The 15,766-nt window shown below is 54.6% G+C and overlaps 3 protein-coding genes across 4 annotated transcripts; 2 read left to right on the top strand and 1 right to left on the bottom strand.

Moving 5' to 3' along the window:
- Positions 1-216: 216 nt before the first annotated feature.
- Positions 217-3,509, top strand: PTSG_10998 (uncharacterized protein). Its single transcript, XM_004987867.1, has 11 exons — positions 217-292; positions 403-473; positions 718-862; positions 1,064-1,129; positions 1,435-1,583; positions 1,916-2,012; positions 2,287-2,357; positions 2,468-2,530; positions 2,696-2,844; positions 3,045-3,137; positions 3,281-3,509. Exons 1-11 carry the CDS (start codon positions 256-258, stop codon positions 3,363-3,365), a joined length of 1,026 nt encoding a protein of 341 aa, XP_004987924.1. The 5' UTR covers positions 217-255; the 3' UTR covers positions 3,366-3,509.
- A 114-nt stretch (positions 3,510-3,623) lies between these two features.
- Positions 3,624-11,586, bottom strand: PTSG_10999. 2 transcript variants are annotated; one of them, XM_012637647.1, is made up of 24 exons: positions 11,379-11,586; positions 10,876-10,911; positions 10,629-10,694; positions 10,424-10,480; positions 10,021-10,239; positions 9,667-9,790; positions 9,250-9,345; positions 8,829-9,000; positions 8,620-8,701; positions 8,309-8,399; positions 8,068-8,116; positions 7,619-7,775; positions 7,329-7,445; positions 7,020-7,088; positions 6,800-6,848; positions 6,375-6,556; positions 6,012-6,126; positions 5,630-5,730; positions 5,362-5,449; positions 4,917-5,048; positions 4,675-4,755; positions 4,335-4,444; positions 4,112-4,180; positions 3,624-3,970 (listed from the first exon to the last, which is right to left on the bottom strand). In XM_012637647.1, the coding sequence occupies exons 2-24, from the start codon at positions 10,897-10,899 to the stop codon at positions 3,950-3,952; spliced, it is 2,271 nt and encodes a 756-aa protein (XP_012493101.1). In that variant the 5' UTR covers positions 10,900-10,911; positions 11,379-11,586; the 3' UTR covers positions 3,624-3,949. The 2 variants fall into 2 exon arrangements, with proteins under 2 accessions (XP_012493101.1, XP_004987925.1); XM_004987868.2 differs by having other exon boundaries at positions 10,876-11,038.
- Positions 11,587-11,606: 20 nt separating this feature from the next.
- Positions 11,607-15,276, top strand: PTSG_11000 (uncharacterized protein). The gene is made up of 9 exons (XM_004987869.1): positions 11,607-12,142; positions 12,465-12,621; positions 12,769-12,832; positions 13,031-13,103; positions 13,367-13,465; positions 13,748-13,826; positions 14,154-14,237; positions 14,381-14,519; positions 14,775-15,276. The coding sequence occupies exons 1-9, from the start codon at positions 11,750-11,752 to the stop codon at positions 14,989-14,991; spliced, it is 1,305 nt and encodes a 434-aa protein (XP_004987926.1). The 5' UTR covers positions 11,607-11,749; the 3' UTR covers positions 14,992-15,276.
- Positions 15,277-15,766: the final 490 nt, after the last annotated feature.

A 15,766-nucleotide genomic window follows, 5' to 3' on the forward strand; every position in this document is an offset into this window, starting at 1 on the left:
TGTGTCTGTGTCACTGTGTAGGTGTGTGTCTGTGTCTGTGAGAGCATGGGTGCACATGTCTCCGTTCCCCTGCACCTTTGTCTCCGTCTGCGTCTCTGTGCTGTGTCTGTGTCTGTGTTTGCGTGTGTATCGACACGCCTCTTGGCTCGAACAGCCACCGCACACAAGTGCGCACCCTCACACCCTGCATTGGTTCCATGACTGACGCTCTCGGAGCAGACGCTGGTGGACGCATCAAAAGAAGACCTGCTATCCATGGTCTTTCATGTCGCTGAGGACTTGACGTTGCGCGGTACGAGCTGCAAGCACGACGCACATCCACTTACCCTCACACAGCACCACCACCTTGTCTGTCATGTATACCCACCACCCTTCTCACCTGCCTGCACCTATGTTGAATAGATGGCGTTGTGCATCGTGGTGTCGCGTGTAACCACTGCAAAGCCACACCTATCAAAGGCATCAGATACAAGGTGTGTGTGTGTGTGTCTGTGTCTGTGTACGTGTGTGTGTGTGTGTCTGTGTCTGTGTCTGTGTCTGTGTCTGTGTCTGTGTCTGTGTCTGTGTACGTGTGTGCGTGTGTCTGTCTGATCGTCTGTCTACCTGTGTATCTGTTGGTCTGCCTACCTGTGTCGGTGTGTCTGTGTGTGCTGTTTCATTGGTGAACACACCCTGCCTCTCATGCAACGGCCCTTTCGTCCAAATGCGTGCTTGCAGTGCGCCAATTGCCCAGACTTTGACTTGTGCGCAGATTGTGAGCTGCAGGAGGTGCACAACCCAAAGCACGTCTTCATCAAGCTCAACAACGTCGTTCCACCGCGCCTCAACCCGCGAAAACCCCTCTGCCCACAGCTCTTTCCAGGTCTGCGACTTTGGTCCGGCACACATGAGATGTATGTGTATGTGTGTATGTCTGTGTGTGTGTCTATGTGTGTATGTGTCTGTCTGTCTGTATGTGTCTGTCTGTCTGTGTCTATGTGTTTTGATACAAACACAAGTGCATGCACATGTCGCAAACCTGCACACACATCCCACCACGGTATGCCGCCCTGCACGGTGCCAGGAACTGCGCAACCAAAGCAGAAGATCCTGTGGGAAAGCCTGAAGAACTTGGAAGCGTTCTTCAATCGTACGTGACAACATGGCAGAGTCCGCACTCTGAGCGAAAGACAGCAAAGCGTCGGCAGCGATGTCCGAGTGCTCCCACGCGCAACTCCTGCACACCCTATTGATACATGCATGCACGCACGACACACCACACACACACACACTGTACACACATACAACACACACACATTCACACACACACACACACATTCACACACACACACTGTACACAAAAACAACGCACACATATATTCACACACACACACACACACTTATGCCTACACATGCCTGCACATGCCTCTTGCGCGGCGTGGCCATGGCGTACAGTGAGCCGCAGCACCATCACGGCGTATTTCAGCGAGTTTCAACTCGTCGCTGACAGCAGCGATCCGCCTGGTGTTTCACCCGCCCGATTTCGTGAACTCATGGGCGAATATGCCGCCCGCCCAAACCTCATTGTCGACAGGCTGTTCTTTGTAAGATGCGCACGGGCAGCGGGGATATGTCTGTTTGTGTCTGTGTGTACGCGTGTGTCTGTGTGTTCGTGTGTGTCTGTGTATGTGTTTGTGTGTACGTGTGTGTGTGTGTGTACGTGTGTGTCTGTGTATGTGTTTGTGTGTACGTGTGTGTGTGTGTATGCAAGTGTGTGTGTGTATATATGTGTGTGTCTGTGTGTGTGTGTGTCTGTGTGTGTGTGTGTCTGTGTACATGGCCCGACATATGCCTGACCGTCTCCCTGCCATTGCCACTCACCTCGCATTACGCGGCGCGACACGACACTTATCGACACACCACCCGCCACAATCAGCTGTTTGATCGAGACGGAGACGGGATTGTGGGCTTTGCGGACATGCTTGGCACGATGGCGGTGCTTGAACACGGATCATACGACGAGAAGATGAGACGTGCGCATTTGTGTCTGTGTGTGTGTCTCTGTGTGTGTGTGTGTCTGTGTGTGTGTGTCTGTGTGTGTGTGTGTGTGTGTGTGTGTGTGTGTGTGTGTGTGTGTGTGTGTGTGTGTGTGTGTGTGTGTGTGTGTGTGTGTGCGTGCGTTCTTGGAATCGCCTCTGTTCTTGGTGAGCTCAGCATTGTAATTTGCATGGCCTCGTTCTGAGCGCTGCCTTGTCCGACGCAACCCGTCGTCATCACCATCTCCTTCATATATGCACGTGTGTGCAGTTGCGTTTCGGGGAATGGACCTTGACCAGCGCGGCCATCTCGTCCCAGACGATCTCATCGCCATCCTCCGAGTACGCACACACACACACGCGCGCACACACACACACAAGCACACACAACAGCAGCAGCATCACAATGCTTTGCTGTGGCTGATCGTTGTGTTTGCTGTTGATGACTGCAGGCGTTTCTGGAACTCACCGTCTTGCAAGTGACGGATCTCGTCTCCGGGCTGCAGAGCGAAATGGCAAGAGAGGAAGGCACACACACACACACACACACACACACACACACACACACACACACACACACACATACGCACACACACACACATGCACGCACGCACACACACATGCACACACATACGCACACATACACACACTTGTAACGTTCACTTATGGCATACGCACAGGTGCAGTCGCTGGACGATGCGGGGTCTAAGCCCGTCTCGGCGCTCTTCACAGCACCGATTGGGCTTCCATCCGACACGCCGCCGACCAAAGGCGCTGATGCGGCCATGCACCTCGACCAACACGACTGGACCCCAACACCAACGCACGCGTGCGTGCAATTGCTTGCTTGTTCGCCTGCTGGTTGCAGGCTTGTCACGCTCCCTCGGTGCGCTTATTTGACGCCTGGCGTCGTAGCTGTCCCCTCTCTCTCCTCTTTCTCGTCCCTGCCCCTCTTGTTCACGTGGCAGCCCCACACCACCACCACAATCACCACAATCACCACAATCACCACCATCACCTCGCTGTTAGTGCTTCGAGCCTCCACGCCACACCAGAACTGAGCAGCAAAGGCGGCGACGCTGTCGTCATGTTTGTCAATCGCATCTTCAACAACAGAGACAGGTGCGCTGCTCGCTGTGGCTTCCTTCCTTCCTTCCTTCCTTCCTTCCCAGCTCATCAGCAGGGCTGCAGTTATGACCGCCGCCCCAGGCGCTGTTCACTCACAGCTTCACGCCATTCCTTTGTCTCCCCAACACGCACTGTAGGATGGACCTGGCTGAGTTTGAACACACTGCGCGCGTGCATCCACTTCTCGTCACATGGGTCACCAGCCTCGGCACCATCTTCTGACCCATGTTAAATGCCGTCATTTGTTGGTGTTGTTGATGTTGTTGGTGGTGCTGCTGCTGGTTACTCGATCCTTTTGTTCGTTCGTATCGCCTCATTCGCTCAATCAAGCGCTGTTGTGTGTGTGTGTGTGTGTGTGTGTCTGTGGCTGTGTGTGTGTGTGTGTGTGTGTGTGTGTGTGTGTGTGTGTGTGTGTGTGTGTGTGTGTGTGTGTGTGTGTGTGTCGGTTCGTGGTTGAAGCACACGCGCGTGTGTATGACAGACCATGAAGCAATGTGTACATCAATCCACCTTGTGCAAGAATGCAACCGGTTCACTCCAAAACGAAAGGAAACACATGCAAAGACAAACACACACACATACACACAAGCGAGCACGAATTCGAGCACTTAAAACGACTGGTCGTCGTCGCAGTCACGTACGCTCTTTCAAGAAAAAGAGGAAGGAAGCAAAAACACGGGCATGGATGAATCAGCAACCAACGCACGAGCACATGAACAGCAGGCGAACACAAAGCGTTAACAACAGAACACAAACAGGCAGTACACCATGGCACGTGGCTTGCAGCGAATAACGCTAGCACGTGCTTAGAAGGTCATGAAGTAAATCTGGGGGAATGCGGTTGCAAAGCATGAGACGCATGAAAGAAACGTGAGTTTGTGGCACACCACAAGCGGACAAACAAGCAGTCAGCATGTGTACATTGAGAACGCACAACACAACACACACACACAAGTGTATGCACGCACCTGGGTTGAGCCGCCTTGTTTCACAGACGCGAAGAAGAGCTTGTTTGCGCGCGCGCACAAAAAGCGAAGCTGCACACACACGCGCGCGCACACACACGCACACGCACACGTACAGAACGTGAGCGCGGAACAACATGCTCATGTCGCCATCGTGCCATGCACACACGCAACACGCACACGCAACACGCACACGCACGCAACACGCACGCACACACACACACACCTTGACGGCCTGCTTGTGCTTCATTGATCCCAAGAGCTCGCCCGTGCGAATGTCGCGCGTCTCTATGCTCTTGCTGCCCCAGCCAAGCACCTGGTCTGGATGCAGCAGCACTGCACACACACACACACACACACACACACACACACACACACACACACACACACACACACACACACACACACACACACACACACACACGTGCATCGCACCAACCGAAGCATCGGACAACGGAAATGACAGTGAAACACAGTACGAAATGCATCCACACGTGCACACACGCACACAAGCACACACGCACACACGTACACACACGTGCACGCACACGTACACACGAACCGACCTGCTGATGACGGTGACGATTCCCACGCAAATGAGACCTCGGCCACCTTTTCCCCAAAGTAGTCGATGCGCACGCCCCGCCCTGTTGGCATGTGCGTGTGTGTACATGTGCGTGTGTGTACATGTGTGTGTGTGTGTGTACATGTGTGCGCGTGTGTGCGTGTGTGAGCCAATGCGTCCACCCCTCCCCCTGGTCTCCGCTTGCTTTGCCACTGCCACTGCTGTATGCCGTGCGCAACTCACGGTCGAAGAGCAGCATGTACTCGTCGTGGTCCAACTGCATGATGGAGTGCGGCGTGATGCTCCCTTTGCTCGGATTCGGATGCACGTACATGTTGATCACCGCCCCCGTGTTCACGTCAACCGCATGAAAGCCTGCAGCAGCAGCAGCGACGTAGGGCGGGTGGTGCAAGCAGTGGAGGTGTTCGCGTCAAGCATGATGTGCAATGAGGTGGTGCACATGTTGGGGACGACAGGTGAAGACACAGACAAGCGATGCAAGGGCACGCGCCATGGCAGGTCAAGTGTGTGTGTGTGTGTGTGCGTGTGCGGGTGCGTGTGCGGGTGCGTGTGTGTGTGTGTGTGTGTGTGTGTGTGTGTGTGTGTGTGTGTGTGTGTGTGTGTGTGTGTGTGTGTGTGTGTGTGTGTGTGTGTGTGTGTGTGTGTGTGTGTGTGTGTGTGTGCGTACCGATTTTGGAGGCGAAGACAACCTTGAGTTCTTCCTCGTGAATGACCTTGAGGTTGACGAGGACTGGCTCGTGGGGCACAGCAAACTCCTGTCGCCGTTCCCCGCACACACACACACACACACGCAGCAAGAGCGCATGTGAGGATGAAAAGCTGCCATGTTCAGCAGCACAACTCGCGCGAACAACACGAAACTGAAGCATCGCCACATGTGCAAAAAACAAACAAACACATGCAAACATGCAAACAACAGGGCAAACGACACGCACCTTGAACACCATAAACTTGTAGTATGGCTTGTGGGCCCACAAATAAATAGTGATGGACTTGCCACTCGCCACGCAAAGGAAGCGCAATCGATCGTGTCGTGCTGCAAGAGAGGAGACGTGAGACAATGGGGGGGGGGGTGTGACGTGCGAGGAAGACAGGATGTGGGGTGTGAAATGGAATGAAGGAGAGGCGGTGCACTTGGATGCAAATGGTGGTGGTTGTGCTGCTTGTCGTGGTGGCAGTGGGTGCAGTTGCGGTCGCTGTGTTGGCGGCGTAGGCGCGGTTGTGGAGGCGTTGATAAAGCACAAACACACAAGCAGAACACACAAGATCGGCAACAACACGCCGGGAAACACACATCGTCAGCGGAGGGGAGCTCACCAAGAGAGAAGTGTGTGCAGTGCATGTGCTTGTTCACGTCCTGATACAACGTCTGCTTCTTCGTTGGCTGCCGCAGGATCAGAGACTTGAAGTAGTTGAGGTTGTACGTCCGCAACTGGTGTGTGTTTGTATGTATGTGTGTGCATGTGTGTGTGCATGTGTGTGTGTGTCATAGGGAGTGTGAACACAAGTGTGAGTGTGTGTGTGTGTATGTTGGAGATACCGCTCGCGCGGAAAACACGGTACTCTGCTTCCCCACCATGACAGACAATCACCACCACCACCACCACCACCACCACCACCACCACCACCACCACCACCGGACTGCCAGGCAGAAAGCAACATGTCAGTCAGCCAGCACACCTTGTTCTTCTTGCCACAGATGGTGACCATGACACCGAGGGACTCGAGCACAGCGAGCTGCTGGAACCGCCGCCGCCCAATCAGCGGGAACACGCGACCCGGCCCGCTCCTGTCCAGCAGACACAGCTCGTGCTTCGTGCCAACAAGCAGGTTCGCGCCCCAAAATGCAGCACAGAGGATCTCTGCGCGAGTGTACATGCACGCATGTGTACGTATGTGGAGGGTGTGGAGAGTGGAGAGAGAGTGTGTGTGTGTGTGTGTGCAAAGGTGTGTAAGGCAACCAAGTGAGTGTCATGTGCCATGCAAGTTGACACTTTGTGTGTCAGTGAGTACGGTTAGTCACAAGCAGCAAACGAACGGCAAATGCATGTCAGCACTTGTGCGAATGAACGCATGTGAATGAACGCATGCGCAACCGAACGAACCCGAGTTGAATCGCTTGTGCAGTTTGCGGATCTGCGGGTTCATGGCGCGCTATTGAATGACAACATGGCACGCGTGAGGGGAAAACGAGGGGGAAACGATGTGTAAAGGAGGTGGTATCATTTGCAAAAGACTTGCTCGACCACACCAAGCGCCATCACAACCACAACCACAACCACAACCACAACCACCATCATCACTGGCACTGTCAGGCAAGCGCACCTCGGGGGAGGATGGCACGACGACGTCTGTGCCGCGAAGAGCAAACGCATCCGGAACAGCAAAGCCCGTCTACCACACACACACACACATACACACACATACACACACACACACACACACACACACACACATGTACGCACGGGATGGGATGAGACGTGAGCAGGACGAAGTGCATTCCGCACACACACACACACACACACACTCAAAGTCCACACACACGCTCAAAGTCCACACACAATCAAGTAAAACACGCAGCACACGCAATCAACCAAACACGCACAAACACAACAATAACACCCGCCAACCTACATCTGTCTTGCGTGGTCGGCGCTGCGCAATGGTTGCGTCTGGGAGCTGTGCACGCTGCTCTTTCGTGAGGATCGAGTCGAGCATCGTCGGGCCGTTGCTCGATCGCGAATTGCTCACCTGCACACGCACGCGTTATGGTGGTGTGGGAGGTGAGTGTGTGAGTTAATTGTGTGAGATCCAGATGGGATGTGGGAGCACAGGACGAAGAACAAACTGGGCCACGCTGTAAACATGTCACCACCACCACCACCATCACCACCATCACCACCATCATCGCCACGGGAGCTGACCGGTACGCGGGATGTGCGCCTGATTGGGCCAGCGAGCCCCTGCATGTTGACATCGAGCGGTTCGGGCGGTGTCGGGGTGTGTGCGCGCGACGACAGCTGTGACACGGGCCGTGACAGCTCGCCCCAGTCCATGTTCGACCCAAAGCTCGCGGGGCTCCTGGTCGTGTTTGGGGGAAGGAGCGTGTTTGCATGGTTGTGTGACGGTGAATGCGAGTCAGTGAGGGTGTGGATGAGTGTGTGTGTGTGTGTGTGTGTGTGTGTGTGTGTGTGTGGATGAGAGAGAGTGTGTGTGTGTGGATGAGAGAGTGTGTGTGTGTGTGTATGAGTGTGTGTGTGTGTGTGTGTATGCGCTGTCAAGGAACACAATGCAATGCATGTGGCTGGACGATGGGACTTGGGGGCGGGGTGGAGCAGAAAGCGCGATGTTCATCGTGATGTGGATGTCGTACTCTGACACGACGGGACCGGGTGAAGGGAGGGAGACCAGCTCATCCTCGTCTATGTCGCAACAACAGCAGCAACAGCAGCAGCAAGGGCGCAGCAGGAGCAGAGGTACGTGAACAGCGTGAGTTCACAAGGGCATCCAAGGAGGTGGACATGGCACCGCACGGGGTCATAGTAGTCGTCATCATGCCAGGCATCATATGCAGCATAACTTGGGTGTGTCGAACAGGAAAAGCGTGTGCGAACCTTTGCGTTTGTGTCCACGTTGCACCTTCTCGATGAGATCTGCAAGCGCCGCCCGCTGCCGCTTTGCGTTCACAGACTTGAGGAACGTGTGCTGTCGTGGCCGATGCGTGATGTAGCGTGTGACGTAACGGCGGCGTGAGACAAGTGACAGGATTGTGCGTGTGTATGCGTGTGTGCGTGTGTGTGTGCTGCGTGTGTGCGTGATGTGCAGATGTGTGTGTGTGTGTGTGCGCGCGCGCACAGCTATGTGCGTGTGTGTCGTGGTGTACAAGTCTGGCTGCTGTGGTGCGAGCAATGACAACGCGGCGTACGTCGAGAATCTTCTTTGTGGTCGGCCGCTTCTCGAAATCCTTCACCAGGCACTTGGCAACAAAGTCAATGTACTGCTCAGACCTGCACGCGCATCATCAACGCAACGGAACGTGTGAGAATGCGCATCAACGCAAATGCAAACGCTGCGCCGTTGCCATCATCACCACCATCGTCATCACCACCAACATTGTCACCACTGCCAACGCACCACTTCTTTTCCTCTTTGAGGGTAGGGGGCGGGTTACGCGGGATGAGGAAGGATGCGCGCATGGGGTGGTGGTCGGCGAGTGGTGGCTCACACTCCGCCAGCTCAATGGCGAAAATGCCCAGCGCCCACACGTCGCACCGCTGATCGTACAGCGAATCCCGCTGGTCGTCGCCTGGGCCGTAGGCCGTCGGGCCGCGTGAGGTGATGTGGTGTGATGTGGTGTGAGGTGGTGTGAGTTGGTGTGATGTGAGCGCGGCACATGGTTAAGTGTGAGGTGGTTGGTTGGTGCTGAACAACTGTCTTCAACAGCGAACAGCACAAGAACGTACTCCACCATACATACACACACACAAAGAGACAGCAGCAATAGCAGCAGCAGCGACAATAGCAGCAGCGACATGGTCCAGGAAAAATGACGCACAAGCAATGACTTCGGGGGCCATCCAATATGGCGTGCCGATGTACGAGTTGCGTTTGTCCTTCTTGTCCTTGAGCATGGCGGACACGCCAAAGTCAACTGCAGCGCGCAGCCGCGTGCCGGAAAGAAACAAAACAGCGTGTCAGGATGGTGAGCAACACGGGCGCACGTAAGCAAGGGCAGAACCCATCATGCATTTGCACTAGAACACTAACGCAAGAGCGCAAACACACAAAACTCACACACACACACACACACACACACACACACACACACACACACACACACACACACACACACAAACATACACACACATCAACACACACACATCAACACACACAAGAGCACAAAGACACGCACGCACACACACACGCATACACGCACAACCACACCTCCTCCTCCCCCCCCCCCATGACTGACCGAGCTTGACCTCGCCGTGTGCGTTCATGAGGACGTTCTGGCCCTTGATGTCGCGATGGATGATGAGATTCTTGTGCAGGAATCGGATGGCCTCCGTCGTTTCTCGGATGATATACGCGATGATCTGCAGCGGCGGCCACGGCGCAACATGGTCAGACACACGCGCAGACACATGTGCAGAGGGGCACACACGGAGGGCACTCGCTCACACATGTGCAAAGAGCGCGCACACACACACACACACACACACACACACACACACACACACACACACACACACACACACACACACACACACACACACACACACACACACACACACACACAGCACAGCACGGCACAGGCCGTTCGTACGTTCTCGGGGATGGCCTTTGGCTTGAGTTTCTCTGCAAGGTCGATGACAGACCCCGCGTCACAGAGCTCCATGACGAGCCACAACTTCTCCTGCGGATGGCGCTCCAGGGTGTTGCCGTCAGGCTCGGCAAGAAACACGCCGTAGAAGGTGGTTAGGTTCTTGTGTGTGCCAAACTTCTTCAGAATGTCAATCTCCACCTTGATGTCTTCCTCTTCCTCCTGTGTCAGTTGAGGTGCAATGCGTGGTGGGCGGTGGAGAGGGAGCAGGGGTTGGCCAAAACGCGTGCAGGCGTGAGAGGACACAGGAACAAACCAGACAGAGACCTAACGACAGCCACGGCATTGCGACGACAACGACGACGACGACGACCAGGCATACAACCAACAACGACAACCCCTGCACCTCGATGAGGTCCATAATCTTGACGGCGACGAGCTCCTTGGTCTTTGTGTGCATCGCCTGCGATTGTGTGTTTGGGTGGAACAGCCTTTATGGTGAGCACCGCGCCAGCATGTTGGGGGGGTGTGTCTGGGAATGAATATAAGGCGTCACAGAACATGATAAATCAGCCGCAGCGGTATCGTTTGGTTCGTGCTGCCAGTCTCACCCGAAACACTTGGCCGTAGTTGCCCGTTCCGACGATATCCATCAGCTGGAACAGGCCTCCGGGCCGCTGTCGTCCATCATACAAACAAACAAACGCCCCAAACGAACAGCGTGAAACCATATCAGCAGAACAATGTGGGAGGAGAAGAAGGGCAGGACGCGAGGAGAAGGAGGGCAGGACGCGAGGAGAAGGAGGCAGTGCAGGGTAATGTAGGGCAAGGTCAGACAAGGTTGAAAACGACGCGCACCGGGAGGTCTCGGAGCGCACACATGGCGCGGGGATGCTGGTGATGACGGTGGTGATGCTGATGCCGTTAGCGACGGTCACGACAACAATGACGCCAATGATGGAGTCAACGGGCGTGTGTTTATACTGTCTGTCGTTTGTTTGTGCTTGTGTGCTTGTGTGTGCTTGTGTGTGTGTGTGTGTGTGTGTGTGTGTGTGTGTGTGTGTGTGTGTGTGTGTGTGTGTGTGTGTGTGTGTGTGTGTGTGTGTGTGTGTGTGTGTGTGTGTGTGTGTGTGTGTGTGTGTGTGTGTGTGTGTGTGTGTGTGTGTGTGTGTGTGTGTGCGGAAAGGGGGAGGGGGGAGTTGGTTACGTTGATGTGACAAGCAAGGGGTGGGCGGTGGCGGAGTGATTGCGACGACAAGGACAAGAACAACAACAACACCTACAAAAAGAAGCGCCAAACCAGACACCCAACAGCAGCAGGGCGAGACCACACAATCAACCACCACAGCAACCACACCAACCTTTTGCTTGTTTACAATGTTGTGCCTGTCGTGTGTTGCGTGAGATCACAGCAGAGAGCCCTTGATGATTGACAAGCAAGCAAGGCAACCAGCCAATAGGTGGGTGGGCGAGTGTGATGTTGTTGTTGTGTGGTGTGTGTTGTGTGTTGTGCGTTGTGTGTATGTTTTGCCCCACCCCACAAAGAAGCAGCAAACAGCAGCAGCCAAGCCAAGTTTTATTTGTGGTGTCGCAAACCGGCCCCTTGATCAGCCGCTGCTCGCTCGCTTTGTGTGTTGGTGGAGCATTCGCTGCGACACACGCACATACACACACACACAAATACATACGTCCACACACGCACATACACTCTCCCAGTGACGACGTGCTGGGGATGGCTGGTGGACATGGCCGGAAGGGGCGCAACCATACTGGCGGTGAGGATGGCGGCTTCGAGCCGCTGCTGTTGGCAGAGACAGACATCGACCAGCATGTTAGGGAGATGACAAACGGTGCGCCGCACCGCCGCCACCACTACGGCGTAGATGATGTAGATGGCGCTGATGGTCATGACGGTGGCAGTGGTAGTGTCGCCAACATTGGAGATGACTTCAACACACACGACGATGACCCGCTTCTCGATCGGCAGCACACGCACGTGGAGCCACTGACTGCGTCCGGGGAAAGAGTACTCTTGATTCGACGCATGATTGTCGTGGTGGGGCTTGTTCTCCTCTGGTATGTCTTCTCCATAGGCCTCACCTTCTACAACAAATGGCTCTTCAAGGTACACCACGTTTATTTTGTGCGTGTATGGGTGTGTGCGTGTGCGTGTGCGTGTGCGTGTGCGTGTGCGTGTGCGTGTGTCAATGTGCGTGTGCGTGTGTCAATGTGCGTGTGCGTGTGTCAATGTGCGTGTGCGTGTGCGTGTCAATGTGCGTGCTGGTGTCGCGGTCTTGTGCATCAACCCACAGCATACCAACCCCTGTACATCGCTCTTGCCATCCCTATGACGCCACCATCAACAACGTGACTGTACCCCCTCAACGTGTTTGTATCCCCCCCTCCCCCATCACACGCACACACATGGCGCACGCACGTTGCCGCAGAGCTACGGTTTAGACACGCCCCTCTTCGTCACGTTCTGTCATGCCATGCTGACGAGTTGTATGGCGTGGTCGTATCGCCTTTACCGTCGCCACGTCCGAGGCCTGCAGCTCCCGCGCGTCTCCTTTTCAGACTGGTTCTACTCCCTCAGCCCAGCAGGTAGTGTGTGTGTGTGTGTGCAGCGATTGAGATGTGTTGTCTGGTGGTCGTTGTCATCGAGCTTTCGCCTTTGCACTTGCAGCACGACTCAATCTGCATGCATTGACGCTTTGCCGCCCCACCCCCTCGCTGTTGATGGCATCGCAGGTGTCACATCTGCGCTGGATATTGGGTTCTCGAACATGAGCCTCAACCTCATCAACGTCACCTTGTACGTCCACAAAACGTTTGGGCAGCGCGTGTGTCAATACGTTGTGTGTGCGTATGTGTGTGTTGTGTGTGCGTATGTGTGGGCCTGTGTGTATTCAGGCCTCCATCCGCTCTGATTGTCTGTATCTCTGCGTGTACCTAACTGTGTACGGCTGCTTCTCTTGCTGCTGATGATGATTCAAATTCGGGGCACCGACAGATACACGATGGTCAAGTCAACAGTTGTTGTCTGGCTCCTCCTCGCAGCCTTCGTTTTCAAACTCGAGAAGCCGGTACACATGTCTCGCCTCGTGTACATACGTGTGTGAGTGTGAGTGTGTCTGTATCTGTGTGTGTACATGTGTGTACATGTGTGTGTGTGTACATGTGTGTACGTGTGTGTGTGTGTGTGTGTGACAGTGTCACTCCGTCACAGCCTTTCGTGTGCGGTCATTTCCTCCTGAGCACACGTGCTCACATCCCCCCCCCCTCTTCACCCCACCACCACTCTTGTCCCCCCCCCCTCCTCTCCGGGCGGCGGCCAACCACGGTGCAGTCGCGCCCGCTGGTTGTTGTCATCGCCATGATCTCCGGGGGCCTCATCCTCTTCCGCCTCAAAGAGGGAATCACGTTCCACTCTGTCGGATTCTTCCTCGTGCGTACGCGGCATACGCGGCCATGGTCGCGCATTCGTGCGCACACATATCACGCACACACACACACACACACACACACACACACATATATATATATATATATCGTACACACACACATCACACACACGCACACATATCGTACACACACACACACACATCACACACATATCGTACACATCACACACACATATCGTACACACACGTGCATCGCATGCGTGCGTCGTTTCCACATGAACACTGAAGACGTTTCCGTCCACGCTCATATGTGTGTGCGTGTGCAGGTGTTGGCTGCGTCGATGATGGGCGGCCTGCGGTGGGTGCTGACACAGCTCGTCCTCCACAAGGAGAAGGAGCGATTAGGTTTGCACCCGCCGTGCCATTGTGGTGATGGTGGTGTTGTCGCTGTTGATGCTCTTGTTGATCTTCTTGTAGCTCTTGGTGTTCTTCTCTCGTTGTTGGTGTTGTTGTTCTTCTCTTGTTGTTGGTGTTGGTGTTCTTCTCTTGTTGTTGGTGTTGTTGTTCTTCTCTTGTTGTTGGTGTTGGTGTTCTTCTCTCGTTGTTGGTGTTGTTGTCATTCAACAGTAGTGTCAATCGCAACCATCTCACAGCAGCCACCGCCTGGTTGCACCGCACGTGTGTGTGTGTGTGTGTGTGTGTGTGTGTGTGTGTGTGTGTGTTCGGCTGCAGGGCTGAAACACCCCGTGGACACGATGGCGTTTGTGATGCCGTGTATTGCCGTCACCCTCTTTCCGTTCGCCCTCTACTTTGAAGGTGACCTCACGACAACTCCAGCATTCATCACACACACACACACACACCATCACAATACGCGTGTACGTGTGTTCGGAAGCTCACGTTGCACTTACCCCCTGCATCCCACTGCCCAACCCCCCAACCCCCCCCCCCAACCATAGGCCACGAACTGCTTGCCACGCATCTGCTGTTCGGTGCACACGCGGCTACGAGTGCGACGCTGTGGTGGCTGCTCTTTGGCGCTCTCCTCGCATTCTTCCTCACACTCAGCGAATTTCTCCTCGTCTCAAACACTTCGGGGTCAGGCGTCTCTGCATGTCTGTGTGCCTTGTGTGTGTGTGTGTGTGTCTGTGTGTGTGTCTGTGCGCGTGTATGTGTTTCTGTCTGTCTATCTGTGCCTCTGTGTGTGTATGTGTGTCTATGTTTGTATGTGTGTGTGTACGTACACCTTGTACTGGTGCCGTTTCTTCGCTCTTCCTTGTGTTTTTGCTCTCAAGTTCCTGCACCACCTCACACGCACACACACACACATACGCAACTTGAATGCGGCTTCAGTCTGACCCTCTCTGTTGCGGGCATCATCAAGGAGATTTGCACGATTGTGGTTGCCGTCATGTTCACGCCAGACAACAAGCTGACCACACTCAACGTCTTTGGCCTCGCTGTGTCCATTGCGGGCATTGCGTACTACAATATCACCAAATACCGCCAGGAACAGCACCGCATCCACGCCAGCGAGCACGACACCAACACGCACACCTCTGCTCACTGACTCTGTGATGTCTGTGTCTTTGTGTTCGTCTGTCTGTCTGTGTCACTCTTGTCACTGTCTGACTGTCTGTGTCACCCTTGTCACTCAGGCACTCTTCCTGTCTACATCGGCTTCTCCCTCTCTGTGTGATCAGCTACTCTAGGTTTGCTGCAAAAACGCCGTCTGTATCGATATGCGATGAGAGGCGGCTGCTGCTTTGTTTCTCGCTCCGGACCCCTTTGCTTCTTCCTGTACACAGTATTCTCGCTGCCAACTGAACATGTGGCACAGCAATGTCACCGAGGCTGGCTCGCCTCCTAGTCTGCGTTTGCGCGCGCATTCATCTCAAGCGTGTATTGCTTTCTTGTGGATACGTGCGACAATGCATGACACGACAACACAAACCACACACCACACTCGCGCACAACCAAATCCCACGACTGGGTTGGAAGAAGGGGGCAACAACACAACAAACGCTACTCGAAGAAGAGGAAGGCCTCACATGCATGTGTGTGAGCAAGCGTGCATGGTCAGGTGGGCGTGTACAGGAGGTATAGGATGTGCATCTGCGTGCACTGGCCAGCCCGCCTTATGCCTCGAGGTTGATGGTGCTGCCGAACTTGGCGTACAGCTGCGCCTTGAGCTCGCCCATACGCTTATCAAGCGCGCCAATTTCCTTCTTCTTCGCATCAACCTCCTTCTGCTTCTCCTCTTGCAGCTGAGCGTGGTGTGTGTGTGTGTGTGTGTGTGTGTGTGTGTGTGTGTGTGTGTGTGTGTGTGTGTGTGTGTGTGTGTA

This window comes from Salpingoeca rosetta (genome assembly GCF_000188695.1).
Source record: "Salpingoeca rosetta unplaced genomic scaffold supercont1.40, whole genome shotgun sequence".
NCBI classification, from domain to species: Eukaryota; class Choanoflagellata; order Craspedida; family Salpingoecidae; genus Salpingoeca; species Salpingoeca rosetta.